This window comes from Saccopteryx leptura, chromosome 9 (assembly GCF_036850995.1).
Source record: "Saccopteryx leptura isolate mSacLep1 chromosome 9, mSacLep1_pri_phased_curated, whole genome shotgun sequence".
NCBI classification, from domain to species: Eukaryota; Metazoa; Chordata; class Mammalia; order Chiroptera; family Emballonuridae; genus Saccopteryx; species Saccopteryx leptura.
Genome location: NC_089511.1, coordinates 81,390,988 through 81,416,041, shown reverse-complemented (window position 1 = coordinate 81,416,041; position 25,054 = coordinate 81,390,988). Strand labels below are relative to the sequence as shown.

The window sequence follows — 25,054 nt, the reverse complement described above, 5'->3', positions numbered from 1 at the left end:
AGAAGGCACTGCTCTCTAAGCTTGAGTTGGCCGACCGGTCTATAAAGAGGGATCATAACGACTCCCGTAACGACTCCCGGCCCTGGGAGAGTCCTCTGGAGCCCACGCCTTCGCCTTTCTCCCTCTGCGCTGCGCCCCGGCCCCCGGGAGGCGCGGGGACTCGAGGGTGGCTCCTTGCAGGGCAGGCGCCCAGGCGGGCACGTCCGCCTACCGCCCGAGGGGGTCTCTGCGCTCCGCGCGGCACGCGGGGTGCGGAGGGGCCTCTGGAGGGGGCGGGTGAGCTCAAGCCAGAAAGTTCAGAGCCGCCCAGGAATTTTGGCAGGGACTGCGCGCATTTCCTCCCGGGCGGCCGGCTCGATCGGGCGCGACCCCAGGGAGGGCGGCGGCTGGCGGACGGCACCATGCGACCCCTGCTCTGCGCGCTGGCCGGGCTCACCCTGCTCCGCGCCGCGGGCGCCGACGCCGGTGAGTGGGGCCCGGACGCCGGGACTCGAGAGAGACGCGCACCGCGAGGTGAGGAAAGCGAGAGAGATGGAGGAGGGAGGGACAAGGAAACAGGGCCAGATGGAGAGAGAGGGGAAGATGGTGAGAGAAAAAGAGAGAGGAGGATAGGGAAAGGCAGAGAAATAAAGGCAGGGGACTGAGACGATGAGAGAGAGACCTAGGGAAGAACAGAGAGAGAAGGGTAGAGACAGAGAGACGGGATAAACAGATGGGTGTGAACTGTGAGTTGTGAAAGGGGACAGAAGGAAAAGGAGTTTGAGGGGCAAAAGGAGCAAGAGGGAAAGAAATAGAGGAACTGACATGGCAAGAAAGTGGGGGCATACAGAGGAAAAGAGAAAGATCTGAGAGACCAAAAGGAAGAAAGACTGGGGGGAAACCCCAAGTCTGAAGGAGAGAGAGGAGGAGACAAGGATCACAGGGAAGGAGGTCAGGACTGCAAGTGGGGCAGCCCCAGCTCCTTCCACGGGGTCCACAGAGCCTCCTGGGCCTGGCTTCACTGGCCTTGGGAACGGAGCCCCAGTAGGCGGTGACCCAGCCTGACCCAGCACGGAAGGTCTGGGATGGGCAGGCCGGCCCAGGAGAAGGCCCCTGTTTCACTTGCCAGGTGGCCTGAAGGGGGCTTTGCAGTTGGGGCGAGGAGGCCAGTCTCCAGGCCCCGGAGAGGTCCCTGAGAGCCTGAGCTGCCCTGGGGGGAGGGGGGTGCAGGAGGAAAGAGCCCTCTGGGTGCCCTGCTGGCTGCGTTCTTTGCCTAGTGCTGCTCCCTCTGGGCTGCCCCTTCATAAGTGAGGCTCAGTTCAGGTGGCTGCAGGTATATTTATTTACTGTAAATATGGTCATCCCCCCAACCCCCAGCAAGAATCTGCATGTTGTACAGTACATTACAGCTGACCAGCCCTGGTCCCATTGACTTAATGTCTCCCGAAGGCCTCAGCCAGAGGCAGTTGGTGCTCATCCAGTTGTCCAGGTGAGGGGAGGCCCGGGTCTCGCTGTGGTGCAAGGCACGGGCCTCCCTGAACTCCCAGCCTCTGCCTCCAGTCAGGCCCTTGCCCCAGGCTGCGCTGCTCTCCCACCAACCTGGAGTCAGTGGGGGTTGAACCACCCAGGCACAGTGCCCTCCCTGCATTAGGATGGCAGCCCCAAACCCAGTCCACCTCAGGGACTGTGGGAGTAAGCACCAAACGCAAGAACGGAGGCCGTCCTGAGCTGGGCAGCCTCTGGCTTTGCAAACTTGGGTCAGTCGCTTCACCTCTCCGAGGCTGTTTCCTCCTCTGTTGGTGGGGAGAATGATCCTCACCCCACAGACCTATCTGGAGCTGGGGAGATTGGTGAAAGAGGAAGCGTACAATGTGTCAACACACAGTGGTTCCTCCTCTGTTCCCTCGACCGCCCCATGATCCCTCTGAGCCTCATTTCTTCACCCGTTAAGAGGACCTCACGGGCTGTGTGAGGTGTGGCTCAGCACGGTATGTGTCCTTCCCCCCCCCCCACCCCCGCGTTCCCCTCTCCTGTAGTCCCCACCGCCTGGAGCTGGAGGAGACAAAGCCGTCTGTGTTCTCCCAGAGGGAGAAGCTGACCACCTGCCCACAAGTGGTTGACTTTCTGTGGTCCCTTTAGCCACAGCTGTTATATCTTTAATTTAAGAGTGGTTTTAAACATTATTCTCTTTCTGATTATGCATACTGATTGATCCAGATTAAGAAAAAGGAAGAAAGTATAAATGTATTAAAGTAATTTCACTCTGAGTTCACACATTTTTTGTGTGTATAACCTTTCAAACTTCAGACAGTGTTTTTTAATTATAGAATCTTTGGGATATAGAGCCATAGCTCAAAGATATTGTGGGCTCAGTTCCAGACCACCACAATAAAGTGGCTATAGCAATAGTCAGTCACATGATAGTTTTGGTTTCCCAAGACCTACAAAAAGTTATGGTTACACTATGCCACCCATAGCCTAGTAAGTGTGCAATAGTACTATGTCTTAAAAAAATAATTTTAAAATATTAATACTTTATTGCTAAAAGAAAATGCTAAGCATTATCTGAGCCTTCAGCGAGTCATCATCTTTTTGCTGGTGGAGGTCTGGCCTTCAATTTATATAAAACTAATATCTGCAAAGCACAAGAAATTGAGGTATGCCTGTAAAAATAGAATAAATAGTTTAATGAACCCATGTACCCATCACTCCCTTCAGCAAGTACCAATTCGTGGCCAATTTTCTTTCATCTATAATCCTTACCCCTTTTCCCCTCCTTCAAATTATTTTGAAGAAAATTCCAGACATCATATATTTTTATCTCTAAAAGTTTCCTGATGTATCTCTAAAAGATAAGTAATCTTTTAACAAACATAACTACAATGCCATCATTACAAACTAAAAATGGACAAGAATCTCTTTACATTATTAAATATTCATTCAGGGTTCGAATGTCCCTAATTGTACCATGTTTTACATGTAGTTGGCTTGATCCAAATAAGATGCATACATTACTTTTGGTTGATATGTCTGTTAAGTTTCTTTAAATATGGGAGTTCTCTTTCCTGCCTTTGTTTTTTCTTAAAATGTATTTGTCGAAGGAACTAGGTTGCTTGTCCTGTAGTTTTCCACATTTAGATTTTAGCTGCGTGTACCCCCCAGGTGTCGTTTACATGTTCTCTTTGCCCCTGTATGGTCTATAAACTAGTAGTTAGAGCTAGAAGCTTTATCTAATTCCAGTTTGAATTTTTTTTTTCTGCAAGAATACTGTAAGATGGTCTTTATTGCTTTAGTTTGCATTTCCTTGATTACTACTGAGATTCGACTTTTTTTTTAAATGCATATTGGTCATTTCTACTACTTCTTGTAAGCTGTTTTTGACTTTTCAGTTGTGGCATTGGTTTATTTTCATATTGATCTGCAAAAGCTCTTTATGTATTGAGCGAGGCAGACTGCCTTGTGTCACTAGTAGAGTATTTTTTCTTAGGTTTGAGCTTTGGCTGAGCTCCTTTCCTATTTTGCTATCAGAGAGATCTGAAGTCCTAGAGCCTGGTCTTTCTACCCCATAGAACCGTTCTCACCAACGACCCAGGGCCCACTGGGGAAGCTCTCACTGTCACCACCGACCCAGGGCCCACTGGGGAAGCTCTCACTGTCACCACCGACCCAGGGCCCACTGGGGAAGCTCTCACTGTCACCACCGACCCAGGGCCCACTGGGGAAGCTCTCTGTCACCACCGACCCAGGGCCCACTGGGGAAGCTCTCACTGTCACCACCGACCCAGGGCCCACTGGGGAAGCTCTCTGTCACCACCGACCCAGGGCCCACTGGGGAAGCTCTCTGTCACCACCGACCCAGGGCCCACTGGGGAAGCTCTCTGTCACCACCGACCCAGGGCCCACTGGGGAAGCTCTCACTGTCACCACCGACCCAGGGCCCACTGGGGGAGCTCTCACTGTCACCACCGACCCAGGGCCCACTGGGGAAGCTCTCACTGTCACCACCGACCCAGGGCCCACTGGGGGAGCTCTCACTGTCACCACCGACCCAGGGCCCACTGGGGAAGCTCTTTGTCACCACCGACCCAGGGCCCACTGGGGAAGCTCTCACTGTCACCACCGACCCAGGGCCCACTGGGGAAGCTCTCTCTGTCACCACCGACCCAGGGCCCACTGGGGAAGCTCTCACTGTCACCACCGACCCAGGGCCCACTGGGGAAGCTCTCACTGTCACCACCGACCCAGGGCCCACGGGGAAGCTCTCACTGTCACCACCGACCCAGGGCCCACTGGGGGAGCTCTCACTGCCACCACCGACCCAGGGCCCACTGGGGAAGCTCTCACTGTCACCACCGACCCAGGGCCCACTGGGGGAGCTCTCACTGTCACCACCAACAATCCAGGGCCCACTGGGGAAGCTCTCTGTCACCACCGACCCAGGGCCCACTGGGGGAGCTCTCTGTCACCACTGACCCAGGGCCCACTGGGGAAGCTCTCACTGTCACCACCAACTCAGGGCCCACTGGGGGAGCTCTCACTGTCACCACCGACCCAGGGCCCACTGGGGAAGCTCTCTGTCACCACCGACCCAGGGCCCACTGGGGAAGCTCTCTGTCACCACCGACCCAGGGCCCACTGGGGGAGCTCTCTGTCACCACCGACCCAGGGCCCACTGGGGGAGCTCTCTGTCACCACCGACCCAGGGCCCACTGGGGAAGCTCTCACTGTCACCACCGACCCAGGGCCCACTGGGGAAGCTCTCACTGTCACCACCGACCCAGGGCCCACTGGGGGAGCTCTCTGTCACCACCGACCCAGGGCCCACTGGGGAAGCTCTCACTGTCACCACCGACCCAGGGCCCACTGGGGAAGCTCTCACTGTCACCACCGACCCAGGGCCCACTGGGGAAGCTCTCACTGTCACCACCGACCCAGGGCCCACTGGGGAAGCTCTCACTGTCACCACCTACCCAGGGCCCACTGGGGGAGCTCTCTGTCACCACCGACCGCTCCAGAGCCCTGTGGACGTCCATCGCCCCTTGGGATTCTGCTCTTTGCTGCGGGGGCAGAGGAGGCTGCTGAAGGGAAGGGCAGTGGAGAGGACCACAGCATGTTTTCTTACAAAAATACATGTTGTTGGGAGCGAAGCACTCGAAGACGGTTGGAGCCAAGGCCTGCATGGCTCTAGTGCCCCAAGCCGGCTGCAAAGACGTCAGGTGCACAGGTCCCTTTTGCCCCACACCTGTCCAGCCCCTCACTTTAAAAAGAGGCAGCTGTGGCCCCAAGTGGGAGGGCCTTAACTTACATAAGATCACACCACTGCCAGGACACTATATAGACAGTGTCAGGCAGGACTCAAGTCCTGTCACCACCACCTGCTAGCCGAGTAATCTGGGGCATCACCGTCTTTGATCTTTGGTTTTCTAATCTGTACAGAAAGGATGCAAGAGGACTGAGTTCACAGAGAGTATTAAATAAGGCATTTCAGCACTCAACAAAAAGCACATAGTAGTGACCACAAATCAAGAGGAGCTTGAATATAGAGTATGCTATGCCCACGCTGGAGTTGAAGAAACCAGGAACCCAACAAGTGAGACTGGCTTGAAAGAGCTGGGTGAGCACTGAGCCCTCTGTGTGGTTGGAGCAGCCCCTCCAGAGCACCCCGTGGGCCGCTGCGCGGGCTGAGTTCCGGAACAGATGCTTCCCCATGTGGAAGAGAGCTGGTTAGAGTGATCCAGCCGAGACCACTGACTCCATGCAGAGGGAGCCCTGGGGTGCTTTCACTGACCTGCTCAGTCTTCAGCTCACCTGTAAACGCCTTTCCTGGCATTTGTACGTCACTTGGCAGTTCCAGGGCACCTTAGAGAGCAGCAATCCCCCAGAGGAGACAGAGCAGGGCAGACCCCTTTAAAACGAGGATGCTGATGGGGGACAACGAGTACAGTCAGTTAGCACGTGGAGAGAGGTGATCCTGACTTGCTTCTTAGAACTTCTCCACATTATGGGGGTTGTGGACTGTTCTAGTACATTGTAACCCAGTGGGTTAAAAAACACAATATTCCAAGAAAGAAGGAATCTCGGTCTTTGTGCAGCTTCAGGGAGCAGAGCTGCCTGCCAGCCTTGACCACCAGCTAGTCTGCATTAACTGCTGCATGAGCAGGACGTGAACACGTGCATAATTCACAAGGCTCCTTGTTACAGCCCCTACCTGCCTCCTAAGCAGAGCGGTAACTTAGCAGACACTGACCGAGTCGGAATGACATGGTTCTGCTCTCAGAGTGATCAGCAAGGCTCAAATCTGCAGCTGGAAAGCGACCAGAGGTCAAGGGAGTCGGACATGTCTGTCCCAGAACACAACAAAACTAAACAAAACTGTGCCTTTCGGGGGCCTAAGGGGGCCTCTCCTGTTTCAGCCAGAGTGGTACCCCGATTGGAGTTCACATAATTGCCTGACAATAATGCCCTTCTGCTTTAAAAATAAAGCAAAACCATTGATGGTTTTGAAAGAATCACAAATTTTATTACAAATATCAAATGTGGTAAAATTTATTATTGTATTATAGTGACTGTGGTCAAATACAATTAACCCCCTAGTGACAAGGGTTGCTGGTCCAAGCAGAGGGTCTCGGACAATTCAGCAGCACCTCTGAGCCTCACCACTGAGAGGTGCTTGTGGTCACCTAGAATGGCAGAAATCACTTGAGTGGTGGGCGCTTTCTTTGTGTTTAGGTCCAAGATGAAAAAAAGATCTCTTCTACTTGTAAGTGGGAGGAAGCTGTCTTTCCTGCCCCCGAGGGGGACCCAGTGGCCATGTCTCTTTAACTGGAGAAGTCAGCCCAGCACGTCCGCCTGGGCTCCTGGCCTCTCCTGGCAGCCTCCTCTCACCAGCACAGGGCACCCCGCCCCTGGCCACCATCCAGGGTGTGCAGAGGCCCTGAGCAGGAGCCAGGCCCCGGAAAACAGCCCAGCATCCAAGAAGGGCCATTTCCCAACCGGCCGGAGCAGGGAGGGTGGGAGCAGAAGGGAGGGTGGGAGCAGAAGGGAGGAAGGGAAGACGGAACCACAGCCTTGGCTCCTCGAGGTCGATCACGGTCATCCTGCAGCTCTCCGCACTCCTCTTGGTGGAGCTTTCTAAAAGCCCCTTTCTACCGATGGGGAAGCAAGGCTCTAAGACGTGTGTGTGTGTGTGTGTGTGTGTGTGTGTGTGTGTGTGTGTGTGTGTACAAACTCAAAAAAATAATAATAAGGCACTCAATTCTTGCCTTGCTTGAGGTTCTAGTCCAGGAAGCAACTTGTCCTTGATTCATCCCAGTTCTGTCCCTGTAGCTAATTTCTGAGACCTCTTGGCAGGCTCTGAAAGACCCAGCGGCACTACGGATGAGCTGTACCTGGGCGTCAGTGCCCCTGGCTTACCCCACCCGTGTTACTGAGGAGACTGCAGAGGTGCAGGGAGGAGAGAGAGTTTCCCACAGGCCCACACCACTCCATGGCTGAGCTGAGATGAGAACGGGGGTGTCCTGTGTGTTTTCTGCCATCATGCGTCAAGGTCAATGCCATGGGGACCCACATAGCGGGCAAGGGCGCGGTGGCACAGGGTGGTTGAGAGGGCCCTGGCTCTGGCCCTGGCCCTGCTTTCTCTCTGCAATGAGCTCGTGGATGGTTGGGCAGTGGAGCCCAGGGCGAGGTTCTGTCCAGATGGGAGAGATTAATGCTGTGTGACGTGGAGAGCAAACTCAGTCCAGCTTTTTCCCTGGAGGGGTTTCGGAGCCAAGTTAGATCTCATCACAGACATGTAAAGAACAGTATGTTTTAGGCCAGTGGGATAGCATTTTCATATTGTTCATGAATTACAAAGCTGGCCGGCAGGGTCATAGTGCTTCCTCTTGGCCTGCTAAGCTGGGAGAACAAGGAGGAAAAAGAGTAGGTTGGAGTCTGGGAGAGGGCAGAGGGAGAGCTTGACCAAAGCCCCCTGGGTAGACTTGACCAGGGTGGGTGTGGACAGACCCACACTGAGTCGGCCATCTCTTTCCCGACAGCCCACCCTGGGGGTGACAACAGCTCTTCCTGCCCCCTCAAAGTCCTTCCTCTCCGGGTTGAGCACCCCAGCTCATTCAACTGAGATAAATAAGTCGGAATATGGAATCCATTGCATTCATCCTGGCCACCTCTAGACCTTCTCAGGCCATGGGACACACAATGGAGCACCGGCCCACAGTGTGTGTGGGGGGGTCTCTCAGACGCCCCTCCCTCATCTGGAATATTTTATGTCAGTGCATGCAGCCCACAATGTCTTCTGTTTTCTGCTCACAACCCATCAGACAACCGGCTTTTTTTCATGGAAAATTTCAAACCACACACACACAGAAAAGTAGAGGGAAGAGTACAACGAACACCCAGGTCCTCGTCACCCAGTTTCAACAATGACTAATCTTGGCCAGTCTTATTTGCTCTACACTCCCACCCATGTCTCCGGCCACTCCCAAGCCTAGATTATTTTGAAATAAATCCAAGACATTATAACATTTCATCTGTAAACATTTTAGTATAGCTCTCTAAAAGACTCCCTTTAAAAAAAAGTAAGCAAAGCACCATTATAACATCCTTCTCCTCCCCAAAGTCAACAAGAAGACCATTGTTTTTTGAAGAGGCTGTTGTAAATTCAGTGGAGGGAAATAAGGAAATGGAGAGTGTAAAACACAAATCGTTTTCCACCAAAGATGCTCAGAGTGGAAGGAAGTTTTGTCTCTGCTCATGGTTTTCGCTGAGTGGAAAAGCTGGGATCGCAACAGAATTGGAACCAGAGACTCTCAGGGCAGGGGGTTCCAGCAGAGCTCCGGAAGGCCAGCCTGCCGAGGGCGGTCTGGAGAAGGCCAGCCTGCCGAGGACGGTCCGGAGAAGGCCAGCCTGCCGAGGACGGTCCGGAGAAGGCCAGGGTGCCGAGGACGGTCCGGAGAAGGCCAGCCTGCCGAGGACGGTCCGGAGAAGGCCAGGGTGCCGAGGGCGGTCCGGAGAAGGCCAGGGTGCCGAGGGCGGTCCGGAGAAGGCCAGGGTGCCGAGGGCGGTCCGGAGAAGGCCAGGGTGCCGAGGACGGTCTGGAGAAGGCCAGGGTGCCGAGGGCGGTCCGGAGAAGGCCAGGGTGCCGAGGACGGTCCGGAGAAGGCCAGGGTGCCGAGGGCGGTCCGGAGAAGGCCAGGGTGCCGAGGATGGACGGGAGAAGGCCAGGGTGCCGAGGGCGGTCTGGAGAAGGCCAGGGTGCTTGGGGTCTAGTCACTTGTGACTGTGTGACCTTGAGCAAGTCATTCAACTTCTCAGAGTAACACATTCATCACCAGCAAAACAGCTTAACATTTCCATTCTTACCTCAAGACCTGCTGTTGGGCAGATAAAATGTATTATGCTCACTTTGTTAAAGATGACACTGCCCACGTGGAGGCCGTCACCCAGGTGATATTAATGTGTGTCTCTGTGGGCAGGCAGGATCTTTGTAGCCTGGGACTTGGTTTTGGGACTAAGCCTTTCCCACCCTTTTTGATGTGGGGTGGTACAATCCCATCATGCATCAGATAAGTGACTTTGTATTAGAGACTTCCCTATTTTGTATATTGGATTAAAGGTTTTGAATCTACACTATAAAATAGGGGCAGAACGAGAGCTTGCTCTCTTGGTTCCTGAGATTATCATTAGAGGAGAGAGCAGAGCAGAGAGCAGAGAAAGGCCACGTGGAGGAGGCCAGGAGAAGCAGCCAAGATGGCGGAGTGCTGAGTGAGATGCCAGTTTGTGCAGAGTTTGTATCTGGGATAAGGAAGGAGATGGGGAACAGAGGAGAATAAGGCTGGTGAGCTAGAAACCTTTGATTCTAGGAAACTCGGATAAGTCAGTAGCTTTGTGAGCACTGAATGTGAGTGAGTTTTGGAACCCAGTGTGTATTTTTACTTGCCCGCCGGGTGCAAGCTAGAATTAAAGATGACAGCCCATCAGTTTTGGGCTCCGTTGTTTCTTTACCAACTGTCCGAATCCAATGCGAACCTGCATGGACCGGGCGGCTGTGATGGCAGCCCTGTCTACTGGCTTTACACCTGCCAACCTTCTGGGCAACTTTAAATGTCCCCTTGGACAACCCAGCCGACACTGAGGCCTTACAGTTCCAGGAGTTTTGCACCTACAGAGGTTAAGTGCAATAATTCTTACCCCCCTCTACTTCAGATGTCCACGTCCATAGCCACAACCCTGATGTTGTCTCTGAAGTTTCTCCACCTTTAAAGGCTAATATTGGGCCCTGGCCGGTTGGCTCAGTGGTAGAGCGTTGGTCCAGCACGTGGATGTCCCAGGTTTGATTTCTATTCAGGCACACAGGAGAAGTGACCATTTGCTTCTCCACCCCTCCTCCTTCTCTCTCTCCTACTCCCACAGTCATGGCTCAATTGGTTTATACGCATCGGCCCCAGGTGCTGAGGATGGCTCTGTGAAGCCTCAGCCTCAGGCACTAAAAATAGCTCAGTTGCGAGCATGGTCCAGATGGGCAGAGCATCAGCCCCAGATGAGGGATCCTGGTCAGGACACATGCAGGAGTCTGTCTCTCTATCTCCCTTTCTCTCACTTGGAAAAAAAGAAGAAGAAAAAAAGCTAACATTGCAGTATTTCTTACTGCCTGTGCCTTCTGTTTCTCCTGTCATCACATCAAGACTGCTAGTCCCTTCAACCCCTCTGCTTCTCCCAGTGGTCTTCTTATTGACCTCTTTTCTTCTTTATCTACGCAAGATTCCAGAGCTCATTCCCTGAACCCCTTACTGGTCAAACCCTCAGTCCCTTGCCCTCTTGTGGTCCACCACACTCATTCTGTAGACCCGGGCTTCAGCTCCAGCCAGCCAGCCATCTTCACTGCTCTACACCTGTCCTGCTGAGTGGCTGGCTAGGACTGGTGCTCCCAAAGTTCCTCGCTGACACCAGGTCCCTCGGGTGGGAATTCATCAACTTTTTGGCCCTCTTAAGTAGACCTCTTTCCTCCATTTTTTGCTGCATTCCCTCTCTCTTCCTTTTATGTGTTCTGGATTGTATGACCTCTAAATACATCCCTCAGTTCTCCTCTCTTCTTGTCCCTCAGGATATAGCATGACTTTGTTTCTAAACGGCAATAAGACAACGACAATAAACTTTCTCTATACCTTGTGATCTGCTCTTGCTTCCATCATGAGAATCTTTCCCAGGATCCAGGTCTCCACCTGCTGAGCTCTCCTTCCCTTTTCATCTCACTGCTGCCTTTGCTCTGCTCCACCTCTCCACCAAAAGTGCAGGGCTGGGATTCCGCAGCGACTTTCCTCTTGCCCTTTTTCTGTCCTTATCTTGCTAGACCTCTGGGCTGCTTTGATCATGCTGACCACTTCACCCGCTGTGGAGCTCTTTGAGACTTGTTCGGAGGCTCCAGCAGGGAGCGCAGCTACTCGTGTACCCTTGACCGAAGAACGGTCCTCTCCTCTATCGGGGAAGGCCGTCCTCTTCGACTGAGCGCTCATCTTCGGGAAGGATGCACCTGGAGTGGTGAGAGAAGAAGAGGACAGCCGCCTGCCAGCCAGACCAGCCGATCAACCCTGGCGACCAATGGGGTGACAGATGTCGCAGCCAGATCACCCTCACATCCGAAGCTCTTTGCTCCTTTTAGTTTCTGGGATAGTACCTTCCTGAGTGTCAGCATTCTTCAAGGTTCCAGCCAACCCTGAGGCCCACTGGCATCTCAGAGCCACCAACGCTAAAACCTGAGCTCAGAACCAGGGTTCTAAGACTTCTGGTATGAGGGCTGGTGGTGCCAAGAAGAATCAAGGGGGCTGCCTGACCAGGCGGTGGCGCAGTGGAGAGAGCGTCAGACTGGGATGCAGCGGACCCAGGTTCAAGACCCCAAGGTCACCAGCTTGAGTGCAGGCTCATCTGATTTGAGCAAAGCTCACCAGCTTGGACCCAAGGTCGCTGGCTTGAGCAAGGGGTCACTCAGTCTGCTGTAGCCCCATGGTCAAGACACATATGAGAAATCAATCAATGAACAACTAAAGTGCCACAATGAAAAACTGATGATTTATGCTTCTCATCTCTCTGCATTCCTGTCTGTCTGTCCCTATCTATCCCTCTCTCTGACTCTCTCTCTGTCTCTGTAAAAAAAAAAAAAAGAATCAAGGGGGGATTACTGTTGGGGAGCAAAATGATGACTCAAAGGTTGAACAAGTGGAATCTCAGACCTTCCTCTTCCTATCTGTGTGACAGTGGGCATATCATTTCACCCCCCTGTGCATTGATTTCCTCATGTGTAAATTAAGGATGATAATAGGCTGTTGCAGAATTTGAGTGAGTTAATACATTTGTTTAGCACACTGTGTTGTACATAGTAAGCACTCATCACTCATCAGGTGTCAGCTGTTACTAACTGGTCACCAAGGTCAATGGTGCTATGAAAATTTCTCCGCTCCTTTCCGTCTCTCCATTCCTACTGCCGCTGCCTCCTTTCCCCACTTCTTACTCTGATTACTGCAGTAACTGCCAGCCTCCCAAGACAGATCCCTCCAAGCCATTACTCAAATTTGAAAAAGTTCGTATATGACTATATGACCCTCCTGTTAAACCCCAGAACAAGCATTGGGATGGGCTTATCAGGGCTCCCGCTTGGTTTCCATGAACCGCCTCTGGTCTCATCTCCCAGCCACGCTGTGCGATCAGCCACAGGAACTCCCCAGGGTCTGCACACCGAGCCCTGCTCATCTATGCTTCTCGGTCTTGACACATGCCTCTCTCCCTGGTGGAACCTTTCCTCCCTCAACATGCCCAGCTGAGGCAGCACCCCGAGAGGGAGCGCACCTGGGCTGCAGGGGAGCCCAGAGGCCACAGCAGGTGAGTGCCTGGAGTGCCCGCCTTCGCCCCTGACCCAGTGGGCTTGCCTTTCCTTCTCTCTGTGATTGTTTTCAGGACCCCTCACCTGTGCTGGGTGCTTTCCAGGATTCTCCAGTGTTACAGGGACACCGAGGGTCCCCTAGTGACAAGATTCATTTTCCCACAGCTGCTGAACCCTTCATCCCCTCCCGAGGAGACCCAGCTCGGAGCACAGGCTGTGACACACACATGGCTGTCCACGATCGTCTAGATGTCATAGAGGAGGTAATAAGGGTGACCTGAGAGGACACCTGCCAGGCTGGTGGCTGTGTAAGGCTTGGGCCAACCTTGTTTTGGAAAATTAAGGAAATGCAGGCCAATCCTGCTCCCTGCCCTCCCTGGGCTGTGAGGCTGGCTGGTCCCCAGTGGACCCTCCACCCCTGGGCCTTGCTTACACTCAGCCAGAAAGCTGCATAATTACCGGATGAAAAGGAGGAAATTCAGTCGCTTGTGTTTTGTTGTAAAGGCAGAGTTTGTAACCTGGTATACATAAACTTGTGTGGGAAAAACATTATACTTTATTTTCAAAAACCTTAGCATTCCCATTTATTATAAATACAATGAACCACAGCAGTAACAGTACTGTGATTTTTGTCAACAATAGAAATCAGATAATTTTATCCCATTACAGTTCTTGTGACTATCTTAATGTATTTATTCTAATTAGTATGTCAAAATTGCAGTGGTTGTTGTTATACCTTATGGTATAGATCATGTTATTTCGTGAGTTAATAAAAACAAAATTTTATATCAAAAATTTAATTAAAAAAATTTTTTTTATTTTAGTGAGAGGAAGGGAGACAGAAAGACTCCTGCGTGCACCCAGACTGGGATATACCCAGCAAGTCCACTAGGAGGCCATGCTCTACCCATCTGGGGCTGTTGCTCTGTTGCTCAGCAACTCAGCTATTTTTTTTTTTTTTAGCACCTGAGGTAGAGGCCACAGAGCCATCCTCAGTGCCTGAGGCCAACTTGCTTGAACCAGTCGAGCCATGACTGAGGGAGGTAAAGAGAGAGAGAGAGAAAAGTGAGAGGGGAAAGGGTGGAGAAGCAGATTGTCACTTCTCCTGTGTGCCCCAACTGGGAATCAAACATGGGACATTCACACACCAGGCCAACGTTCTACCATTGAGCCAATGGGTCAGGGTCCAAAAATTTAATTTTTAATACTTAAATTATTTTAATGCAATTGATGTCTTTGTAAATCCTATATGTATTATTTTTAATTAAATCATTTTTCTAAGAAGCAGTCTGTAGGTTTCACCAGACTGCTAATGGGGTATATTCATGAAACAAAGTTAAGAACTCCGAATAAAGGAAATTTCCAAGTCCCAAACCTGTCATTTGGCAGAGTTACCACCAGGGGGCGGGACAACAAAATGAACGTGAGCTTCCAGCGACGAAGTCCTTGAAAAAGGAATCCTAGTCACTTCAAACTTCTGAGAAAAACCAGAGTACCAGAGCCAGGAGCAACCATAGGGAGGGTGGCCCTAAGACTTTGTCACCTGGAGAATGGGGAGGCAGACAGTGGCAGAGGCAGAGGCTGAACAAGGACTCAGGTCCCCTGGCTCCCAGTTCTCGCCAGCGGACCACCTGGTGCTACTGATTAAGCAGGACCTGGCACCACTCTTGTCCTCTCCCCACATCAAACCCTGTTCCCATCTGTCCTTGTTCTAGAAGGTGGAGAAGACAGTGGAGTACCTGGAGGCAGAAGTGAAAGGCCTGCTAAGCCAGCTGGAGGAGCTGGCCTGGAACCTGCCCCCAGCGCCCTTCGGCCCAAACCCTGACCTACTGGGAGAAGGTGAGTGGCTCAGGTGGCAGAGATGACAGCCTCTGGGCCAGGCAGGCTGGATGGGATGGGTGCACCGGTGTAGCCTGGACGAGCCAGAGGCTCCAGCTCCTCCTCTGGACGGCAGTGGGAAGGTATTTCCCCAGCTCACCCCAAGTGTTCCTGGCCCCAACCCCACCCCTTGGTCGCTGCAGCCCAGCATCATTCAGGGCTCCTGGGGACTTGCCCCGTTCCCCAAGTCCCGCTCAGCACCACCACCCTGACCCAGCAGCTGCCTCCTCCACTGGCCATTGTCATCCCGCCAAGCTCCTCGGTTCCTTTCATCTCCCCAAGGCCAGCACAGAACCCTTTCTGTAAAGACTGGCGCCCTCTGGCCAGGCAGTGGAGGGATTGCCACTCTGCTCCCTCCTTGAACCCCGTTTTCCCTGGTGCGGGAGTTCCCGGGGAACCAGAGAGGAAGGCAGGGCGACTTCATCCCCTTATGCCGAACCACCCCCTTTCTTCCAGATCAGTTTTGAGCCCTGGAGATGGAGGTGCCCAGCAGCTGGAAGTGACACACCTGTCAAACAGCTGCCCTCCAAGAACAGAGCCCCGCATCCTGGCCTGCCTTACTCAGCTTATGCGAAATAAGTTACTCCTGTGATCCCGTGTCTGCTGCCAGTGACCCCTGTAGCCACAGCCCCTTCTCTGTCTACCCCCACACCCTGAGGCCACACCCTCCTGAAGGCTCAGACAGGGCAGGGGTGGTTCAGAGGAGGCGCACCAGGTCAGAACTGTCAGATGACACAGTGGAAGGGCCCTTTGGGTGGCCTTGCTACTTAGTGTGGTCACAGGTGAGCAGCATCAGCTTAACCTGGGAGTTTGTCAGAAATGCAGAATTTGGTGCCTCACCCAAACCACCTCGGTCAGAATTTACATTTTAAAGAGATGACCCCCGCCCTCTCCAGGGAATTTGTGTCCCTATTAAAATTTTAAAAAGATTTTTTTTCTACTGAGGTAAAATGCACATAACACAAAATTCGATCTTTTAACCATTTTAAGTTGTACAAATTCAGTGGCTTCACACTGTTGTGCCGCCACCAGCACTCTAACTCCAGAACATTTTTATCAGCCCCAAAGGAAACCCTGCGCCTATTTAAGCATCACTTCCCATTTCCCTCCCCCCATCCCTTGGAAACTACTGATATTCCTGTCTCGCTCATTCTGGACATTTCATATAAACAGAATCACACAATATGTGGCCTTTGTGTCTGACTTCTTTCCGCTTAGTATGTTTGCAAGGTTCACCCATGTTGCAGCATGTATTGGAACTTCATTCTCCTCTGTGTGGACAGACTTCATTTTCTCGAATTTGTAACTAGGGATGAAATATTGCTTATTCAAATAGTAACTGTTTAAATGTTTAAGGAATCACCAAACGTTTTTGCACAGTAGCTGTACCACTTTACACTCCCACCAGCAATATTTATGTAAGGATTTCAATTTTTCCACATCCTCACCATGTCTTGGATTACAGCCATTATACTAGGTGTGCAGTGGTTTATCATTGTAGTTTTAAGTTGCATTTACTTAATAACTAGTGATGCTGAGTATCTTTTCATGTATTTGTTGGCTATTTGTATGTTTTTTTAATTTCTTCTTAATGGCTATTCAAGTCCTTTGACCATTTTAAAAATCGTGTTGCACTTTGTGTGGTGGACGCTAAGCTTTTATCAGATAGGTAATTTGAAAACATTTTCTCCTTTTCTGTCTTTTTACTTTAATAGTGTCCTTTGAAACACAAGTTTTCATTTCAGTGAAGTCCAATTTATTTTGTTGTTGCTTGTGCTTTTTGTGTCATCACTAAGAATCCATTGCCAAATCCCAGGTCCTGAATATTTACTGTTTTCTTCTAAGAATTGTATAGCTTCAGCTCTTATACTTAGTTGTTCGATCTCTTCCGAGTTGATTTTTAGATATGAATGTGAGGTAGGGGTTCAACTTCATTCCTTTCCTGGGGGATGTCCAATTGTCCCAGCACCATTTGTTGAAGGGGATCCTTGTCAAAATCAATTGAGCAGAGATATTTAGGTTGATCTTTTAATTCTATCTCATGGATCTATATGCCTATTATGCCAGTATTATACTATATGAATTACCACAGATTTGCATTAGGTTTTCGTTTTATTTTTCTTCTCCAAGTGAGAGGAGGGGCAATAGACTGACTCTCACATGCACCCTGACTGGGACCCACCCTGCAACACCTAGGACCAATGCTCTGCCCAACTGGGGCCATGCGTGGAACCAAGCTATTTTTTTAATGCCTGATGCAGAGGCTCCACGGAAGCATTCTCAGTGCTCAGGGCCAATGTGCTCGAACCAACCGAGCCATGGCTGTAGGAGGAGAGAGAGAGAGAGAGAGAGAGAGGGAGAGAGAGAGAGAGAGAGAGAGGGAGAAGGTGGGACATCCACATGCAGGGCCAACAGGCTAGGGCTTGCATAAAGTTTTGAAATTAAAAAGTATGGGCTCCCAGACTGTTTTCTTTTCCAGGACAGCTGTGGCTGTTTGGGGACCAGTTCCTTGCAATTCCATATGAATTTTAGGATGTACACTAAGGCATTTTTGATTTTTTAATCTTTTGTGTGTATGTGTGTGGCAGAGACAGAGAGAGTCAGAAAGAGGGACAGTCAGGGAGAGAGATGAGAAATATCAATTCTTCATTGCGGTTTCTTGGTTGTTCATTGATCGCTTTCTCATATGTGCCTTGACTGAGGGCTACAGCAGACCGAGTGACCCCTTGCTCGAGCCAGCGACCCTGGACTCAAGCTGGTGACCTTGGGGTCTCAAACCTGGGTCCTCCGCGTCCCAGTCCGACGCTCTTTCCACTGCGCCATCACCTGGTCAGGCTGATTTTTTTTATCTTAAAATAATTTTTTTTTTGTCTGACCAGGAGGTGGCGCAGTGGAAAGAGCGTCGGACTGGGATACGGAGGACCCAGGTTCGAGACCCCAAGGTTGCCAGCTTGCGTGCGGGCTCATCTGGTTTGAGCAAAAGCCCACCAGCTTGAACCCAAGGTTCCTGGCTCCAACAAGGGGCTACTCGGTCTGCTGAAGGCCCGCAGTCAAGGCACATATGAGAAAGCAATCAATGAACAACTAAGGTGTTGCAACACACAATGAAAAAAACTAATGATTGATGCTTCTCATCTCTCTCCGTTCCTGTCTATCCCTCTCTCTGACTCACTCTCTGTCTCTGTAAAAAATAAAATTTAAAAAAATAATTTTTTTTACGTGAGAGGAGGGAAGATAGTGAGACAGACTCCTACATGCACCCTGACCGGGATCCACCTGACAACCCTGTCTAGGGCTGATGTTCAATCAACTGAGCTATTTTTAGTGCCTGAGGCTGACACACTAAGACTAAAGGACCAATGGAGCTATCCTCACGTCCCAGGGCTGACACTCAAATCAATTGAGACATTGGCTGGAGGGGAAGAGAGAGAGAAGAGGAAGAGGGAGGGGAAGAGGAAAGGAAAGAGAAGCAGATGGTCGCTTTCCTGTGTGCTCTGACTGGGAATCAAACCTGGGATGTTCATACACCCGGCTGACATTATCCACTGAGCCACCAGCCAGGGCCTTTTCTTAATCTTTATCTGATTCAGTGTCATAGAAACACACGTCTCAGACAATCATTAGGCTAACATCTCATTAATTCCCCAACTCCCCATGCACATTTTAAGACAAAATTGTTCTTGCACTTTTCTGATAAACAAAAACACTGTCAAGATGGTGTGTGTGGTTAAGAAGGTGGTGAATATAGAGCTGGAATTTTACCTCCTCCTGAGCTCCATTTTTCATTCTATTTTCTAATCTGAAGTACTCAAGACTGCCCTACGGTACAGGCCTCCACTTGGACAATAACAGCTCAATGGAAATATTGAATGGGGCTTTTGTAGTGGATACAGAATTTGATTCTCAGAGCCAAAGTATTATCCATGGGAGTTCATGATATTCTTAAAAGTGGTGGCTGCCTGCATCTTCTGAGCTACTGGTCCGAGCCTCAGGTCCGTGGGATCCCAGTACAGCACGACTCCCTGATCCTGCAGTGGGGCCACCTCGTTTTCTTGCCTTGCCCTAGTCCCAGTCCTACCCCTCAAACATAGTGTTCCTTCCAATGCCCCACCGCTGTTGAAAATTAACCAATGGCTGAATTCATGTGTTGCCTCATCCTCTATTCTGGAAGTGACATTAGAGGTGTACTATGGATAGGTTTTGACTAACAACACCAGCAGGCAGCGAAGGACATGTAGTCCTCTCCTGGAAAGATGACCTTTTTTTTTTTTTTTTTTTTATTTTTCTGAAGCTGGAAACGGGGAGAGACAGTCAGACAGACTCCCGCATGCGCCTGACCGGGATCCACCCAGCACGCCCACCAGGGGTGACGCTCTGCCCACCAGGGGGCGATGCTCTGCCCCTCCGGGACATCGCTCTGTTGCGACCAGAGCCACTCTAGTGCCTGGGGCAGAGGCCAAGGAGCCATCCCCAGCGCCTGGGCCATCTTTGCTCCAATGGAGCCTTGGCTGCAGGAGGGGAAGAGAGAGACAGAGAGGAAGGAGGGGGGGGTGGAGAAGCAAATGGGCGCTTCTCCTATGTGCGCTGGCCGGGAATCGAACCCGGGTCCCCCGCACGCCAGGCCGACGCTCTACCGCTGAGCCAACCGGCCAGGGCCAAGATGACTTTTAAGATCAAATGTCACCCCGCCCATCTTTCTTGTCCTGAGCCGAATCAACATTAACCTCCCACTGACTTTAAAAGCCAATAGGTTCCTTTGCCCCTGGAGAGATTTGAGAGTTCGCAGTCCTTCAATCCATGTTGATTATTATTATTATTATTATTTTGCATTTTTCCGAAGCTGGAAACGGGAAGGCAGTCAGACTCCTGCATGCGCCCGACCGGGATCCACCCAGCATGCCCACCAGGGGGCGATGCTCTGCCCCTCTGGGGCGTCGCTCTATTGCATCCAGAGCCATTCTAGCACCTGAGGCAGAGGCCACAGAGCCATCCTCAGCGCCCGGGCCATCTTTGCTCCAATGGAGCCTCGGCTGCGGAAGGGGTTAGAGACAGAGGAAGGAGAGGGGGAGGGGTGGAGAAGCAGATGGGCGCTTCTCCTGTGTGCCCTGGCCGGGAATCGAACCTGGGACTCCTACACGCCAGGGCAACGCTCTACTACTGATATGTTGACTATTGGTTAGGTCTCATGGACCTGACTGAGAGCAGCCAGAGAAACAGGGAGGCAGAGAAAACCAGCAGGACGAACACAGGTGGTCCCAAGTGCACAGACCAGAGTCTCAAACTCCAAGGCCTGCAGGACCCACTGAGGTAACACGCAATGGTGGAACACATTAACATGGAGTAGTGGGGACCGTAGCGAAATGAAGAGCATATGCCTAAAGTGGGCAGCAGCAATGTGGCTCCAGCAACAACGGCTGTGCAGGGATGCTGGGCCTGTATTGCCAGAATTTTTCTCGTTTCTAGAGAAGCCAGGTATCTGAATATTTTAAAATATGAAATCTTTCAATGCTTAAATGTTGGCAACAATTTCAAATGTTTAAAAAGACTCTTTGGAGCCTTGGCCAGATAGCTAGGTTGGTTAGAGCATCGTCCTGATATGCCATGGTTGCACATTCAATTCCCAGGCAGGCACGGCATGTACAGCAATCAGCCAACAAATGCATTAATCGAAGGAACAACATAGCAATGTTTCTTTGTCTCTCTCACACCCTCAAAAAATAAAGTAAAAAGACTGGAGACCAAAGTAAATGCAGTGCAGGTCAGATACTGCCTGTGGGCCACCAGGTCGTCACGCTACACCTCTGGTATACACGACAGGGCGAGGTAATGTCACAGGACATTTTCTATCACATTAGATCAGACTGAATGTAGGCACAACTCTGGAGACCACTGGGGTCAGAATGAGTCCATGGCCAGTTGTGCAATGTGAAGTAGTCCATCCTACCAGTTAGGTCACATCTGACACCCAAAGACAAGGGGCCTGCTAGGGGTGGGACATCTCAGGCAAGCATGCTGGGTGTTAGTCACGAGGCTCCAGCATGGAAACTGAGGCAGAGCTGAAGTGACGGTAGGGCTTGTCATCGTTTCCAGGGCCTGCATTACTCTCTTCTAGCAGGAGGCAGGTCTAGGTAGGACAGGCCAGAGTCCGGCACACAGGTGCTCCATGCCCCTTGAGTCATTCCCTCCTCTCCCCACGTCCAAGAGGCTGTGGAATCAGGAGGTATCCCCAGTAGACATCTACCCTGTGGAGAGCCCGGCCCCAGCGGGCTGATCTCCCAGCCCAGTCTCTGGATTCTCTCCTTCCTACACTTTCCGCAGGGGAGGTCAGAAAGGGAGAGGACAGAGACCCCTCACCAGCAAAGCCAGCCCTGGCGTCTGGACGTGACAATGATTTCTAGACACTCTGCCCCTCTGGACGTGCCTATCCTAACACCAGTGACTTTCGACCTGCAGTCCGCAAACCAATGGTCTGCCAGAAATTTCGTGCCAGTCCACAAGAGTTAACCACGGTCACTAAATTCATACATCAGAGTGGTTAACTGTTTTGCGGACCAGCGGTAGAAATACACTGCTGACCCCACCAACCAAGGGGCCAGGAGTCTGCCACCAGGACCACACAGAACCACCCTTGCAGACTGCAGGGTCCTCAGGGAAGGTGCTGACCGTAGCCTCTCTGGAGCCTGGCTGCAAGGCCTGCTCCAGCTGTCACTCACACACCCCCTGCTAGTGTCGCCCTTCAGGACCTGAATGAAGGACTCCACTCTTGCACCTTGCTCTCAGGGAGTTCCCTGTGTCCGCAGGTGACCACGATCCCTGCGCCTAGTGTCAGGGCCCCACATGCATTTCAGGAGCATCCCTTCCTCCCTTCCTCACAACCCTACCCCGTCCCTGTACAATGCTCCTGCTCGGGGTTTCTGAGCACAAGTTTCTATTTAGCGTCACATAAAGTGCCACTGGCTAATAAGTTTGGGGGCCTGGCCTACGGGCGCAAACATGAAGCAGAAGAACACACACAGGCACCAGGGAAATGCTTCCAGAATGTTCCAGAGCTGGCTGGCTTTAATTTAGAAAGAGCTTTTGGCTATAAACATTCCGGTTTAAGGCACAATGTCAATTACAAGGAGCCCTGTCCCCGCCCGGAGTCAGCTTCGCTCTCCAGCTTTTACGTGAAAGGAGGAACTGGTGGCTTCCGGGCTTTTCATTCTTTTCTACAGCGCAGTGAGTTTGGCAGTAACAGAGCTCATGACACATTCCCACCAGATTCAAAGGTTACCCTTAAAGGTCTCCCCTCTTGCTCCCCAGTGTGGAAGCCCCCCCACCGACCTCTCTCACTCGCACTGTGCATGGCAGCAGAGATTTGTGTGCACCTGTCTGGCAATGACGACAGAAAAATACCTCTAAATAAACATTACAATGATATGATTACATGAAGCCGAGTATCTCAGCTACAAGCAAAGGGGAATGACTGTGCTGGTCAGGAAACAAAACATCCACTTTAGCAGCAAGAGGCTGTGAGGGGCGGGGTTGAAAGGCATCTGAGAAAGTTCCAGACGACCCAGGTCCCTGGGCACAAGCAAGATACAGGATGGGCGGGGGGCAGTGGAGGACCGCGTGGGAGACAGGACTGAGTGGGGGACAGGGCCGAGTGGGGGACATGGCTGAGTGGGGGACATTGCTGAGTGGGGGACGGGACTGAGTGGGGGACGGGACTGAGTGGGGGACGGGACTGAGTGGGAGACAGGACCGAATGGGGGACAGGACTGAGTGGGGGACGGGGCTGAGTGGGGGACAGGACTGAGTGGGGGACATTGCTGAGTGGGGGACGGGACTGAGTGGGGGACGGGGCTGAGTGGGGGACGGGACTGAGTGGGGGACGGGACTGAGTGGGGGACATTGCTGAGTGGGGGACGGGACTGAGTGGGGGACGGGGCTGAGTGGGGGACGGGGCTGAGTGGGGGACAGGGCTGAGTGGGGGACGGGACTGAGTGGGGGACATTGCTGAGTGGGGGACAGGGCCGAGTGGGGGACAGGGCCGAGTGGGGGACGGGGCCGAGTGGGGGACGGGACTGAGTGGGGGACGGGACTGAGTGGGGGACGGGACTGAGTGGGGGACGGGACCGAGTGGGGGACGGGGCCGAGTGGGGGACAGAGCCAGGGCTGTACGGACTGTTGGAACTGGGGTCCAGAGACAGTTGAGGTGGATAGAAACAAAGGACATTCTTTTGGCCTTATCCTGTCATTACTGCTGCTGGCAGGTGGACAGAAGGGAGCCACCAGTCTCTGCTCAGTCGTTGCCACCACAGATCTTCAGCAGAATCTTCCGGTAATCCCCCGAGGTGTCTCCCTGGTCACAGAAACAAGCACATCAGTTAAGGGATGTGTGGCCAGCTTGAGCCCCCTGCTCCCTCTTTTGCTTCTGCCCCAAGTGCCCTGACAAGTGGCCAGCCCCACCCCAGGGCACACCCCATCACACAGTCCAAGAGCAGCCAAACTGCACAGGCCTCGGACAGTGCAGTTCAATCTCCCCAACCCCCCTTAAAGAAGAGCTATAATCACCCTAACATCAACGTCAAAATCTGAAAAGTAAACGTAACAATTAGTCCACGATACCAGCACCCAGGGCTCCCCTGGTGGCATCTCCCCTGCCACAGCAGCACCGTGTCCCACTCAGGGATGGAATGGACTGATGGGACCTTCCAGTGGAAGGCGCTGCTATCACTGGGGCACCCAGTGCAGACTGCTATCCCCTCCACCTGAGCCCAGAAGCTGCTTAGAAGTGTGACCTTGCTCGACCAGTTTCTAATCATTTCCCTCCTGAGGGCACGGCCTCTGGCTTCCTCCAGATGCCCACGGGTACACAGAAAATGATCTTTGTGGCTAGTGACTCATTCGTTGCTACGGATGGACAGCATCATGTTGATAGCCCAGGGAGTGAAGGCTATCTTCTCCAAGAGATACGCCCAGTATCAAATATTGGTAAGTTTGAAATCAGGACTTGGTCATGGTGGCTTCAGTTACAAGGTTCCGAATTTAACTGTCAAACCACCCAGACAGGAATAGTGTCACACTGGCTCTGGCACACCGTAATAAAAGAGTAGTAGCTGGTGTTTGTCAGACACGTAATACATGTGACTCAATATGCTTTACAGAACCACCTCATTCAAGATCAACACTCCTGCCCTGGCCGGTTGGCTCAGTGGATAGAGTATCGGCCCAGTGCGCGGACAACTGGGTTTATTCCTTGTCAGGCCATGCAGGAGAAGCGACCATTTGCTTCTTCCCCCTCCCTCTCTCTTGCTCTCTCATAGCCATTGTCTTGATTGCATCGAGCATCAGCCCCAGGCGCTGAGGATAGCTCATTTGGTCTGAGTATTGGCTGCAGATTGGGAATCCCAGTCGGGGTGCATGCGGGAATCTGTCTATCTCCCCTTCTCTCACTTAAAAAAAAAAAATTCAACACTGCCAAGGACCCTATCATTATACTTGTCTTAAGGATGATGGATCTAGGGGTCAGGGAGGCTAAGACAGCTGCTCAAGATCACACAGACCTCAAACAAGCAGAAAATCCAGAACTGGGCTCCGAGCAGCGTGACTGGACCCCAGAGCCCTCACTCTGAACTGCCTTCCTTACTGCCTTCGCCATAAAGCCGAGAGAGAAGCGACCCGCAGAGAGCCCGGCCTCCGTCCCGGTAGCAGTCACAGGGTGGCTGGGACTGTGAAGGCCAGGCGCCCGTCGGGAAGTCCCATGTGTCTCTGACGCCACTGTCTGAACCCCCTTCCCCATCCGCTTACTGAGCAGCACGTGGCGGGAGGCTGAGGGCACAGGGTGGGGCTGCAGCAAGGAACAAAGAATAGAACAGGTCCACAGACGGAGGCCGCAGGGGCGTGGGGGACTGAGGAGGGCCCCGCTGCACCCCAGCCGTACCGTGATGTCGTGGTACAGCGACTTGCCGTACAGCCGCTTGTACTCCATTCTGATGTCCAGGAGGTCGATCTCACTGCGAGACACCAGGATGCGAATCAGGGTCCGGTCCTTTGTTCCTGCTCCCTAAAGAGTGTCCACCAAGGGTGTGAGCAAGAGGCCATCTCACTGTCCCCCTTCCCCGGGCACTCGGGTCCCCTCCTACCCATGGGCCCTCTGTCCTCTTGGCTGAGGTGTGGCTCTCCCCATGCCTCCCACTGAGCCCTGCCCTGCCACCCGCACCCACCCAGACCCTCCCCGTAGGAGTTGCATACCCTCATGGCCTTGTTGAGCCTTTCGGCAAAGAAAGCAGGGGTATTCTTGAGACATTTCACTAGGAGAGAGAAATACAGCATAACTCGATC

At 52.3% G+C, this 25,054-nt stretch overlaps 2 protein-coding genes across 4 annotated transcripts in view; one reads left to right on the top strand and one right to left on the bottom strand.

Annotated features, from left to right (window-relative positions):
* The first annotated feature begins 60 nt into the window (after positions 1-60).
* PLAC9 (placenta associated 9) lies at positions 61-15,913 on the top strand. Its single transcript, XM_066348114.1, has 4 exons — positions 61-513; positions 13,016-13,113; positions 14,566-14,689; positions 15,185-15,913. The coding sequence occupies exons 1-4, from the start codon at positions 402-404 to the stop codon at positions 15,193-15,195; spliced, it is 345 nt and encodes a 114-aa protein (XP_066204211.1). The 5' UTR covers positions 61-401; the 3' UTR covers positions 15,196-15,913.
* A 5,846-nt stretch (positions 15,914-21,759) lies between these two features.
* Positions 21,760-25,054, bottom strand: part of ANXA11 (annexin A11) — a 77,553-nt gene continuing 74,258 nt past the window's right edge. Inside the window, exons 13-16 of one of the 3 annotated variants that reach the window (XR_010746996.1) lie at positions 24,965-25,023; positions 24,654-24,776; positions 22,643-23,072; positions 21,760-22,573 (exon numbers count right to left, since the gene is read on the bottom strand). Coding sequence is in view for 1 of the 3 variants with exons in the window: in XM_066349031.1 (XP_066205128.1) it covers positions 23,013-23,072; positions 24,654-24,776; positions 24,965-25,023 (242 nt within the window). In the remaining 2 variants the exon portion in view is untranslated. Of the gene's footprint in view, positions 23,073-24,653; positions 24,777-24,964; positions 25,024-25,054 lie in introns of all 3 variants that reach the window. The other 2 variants (XR_010746995.1, XM_066349031.1) reach the window with 2 other exon arrangements.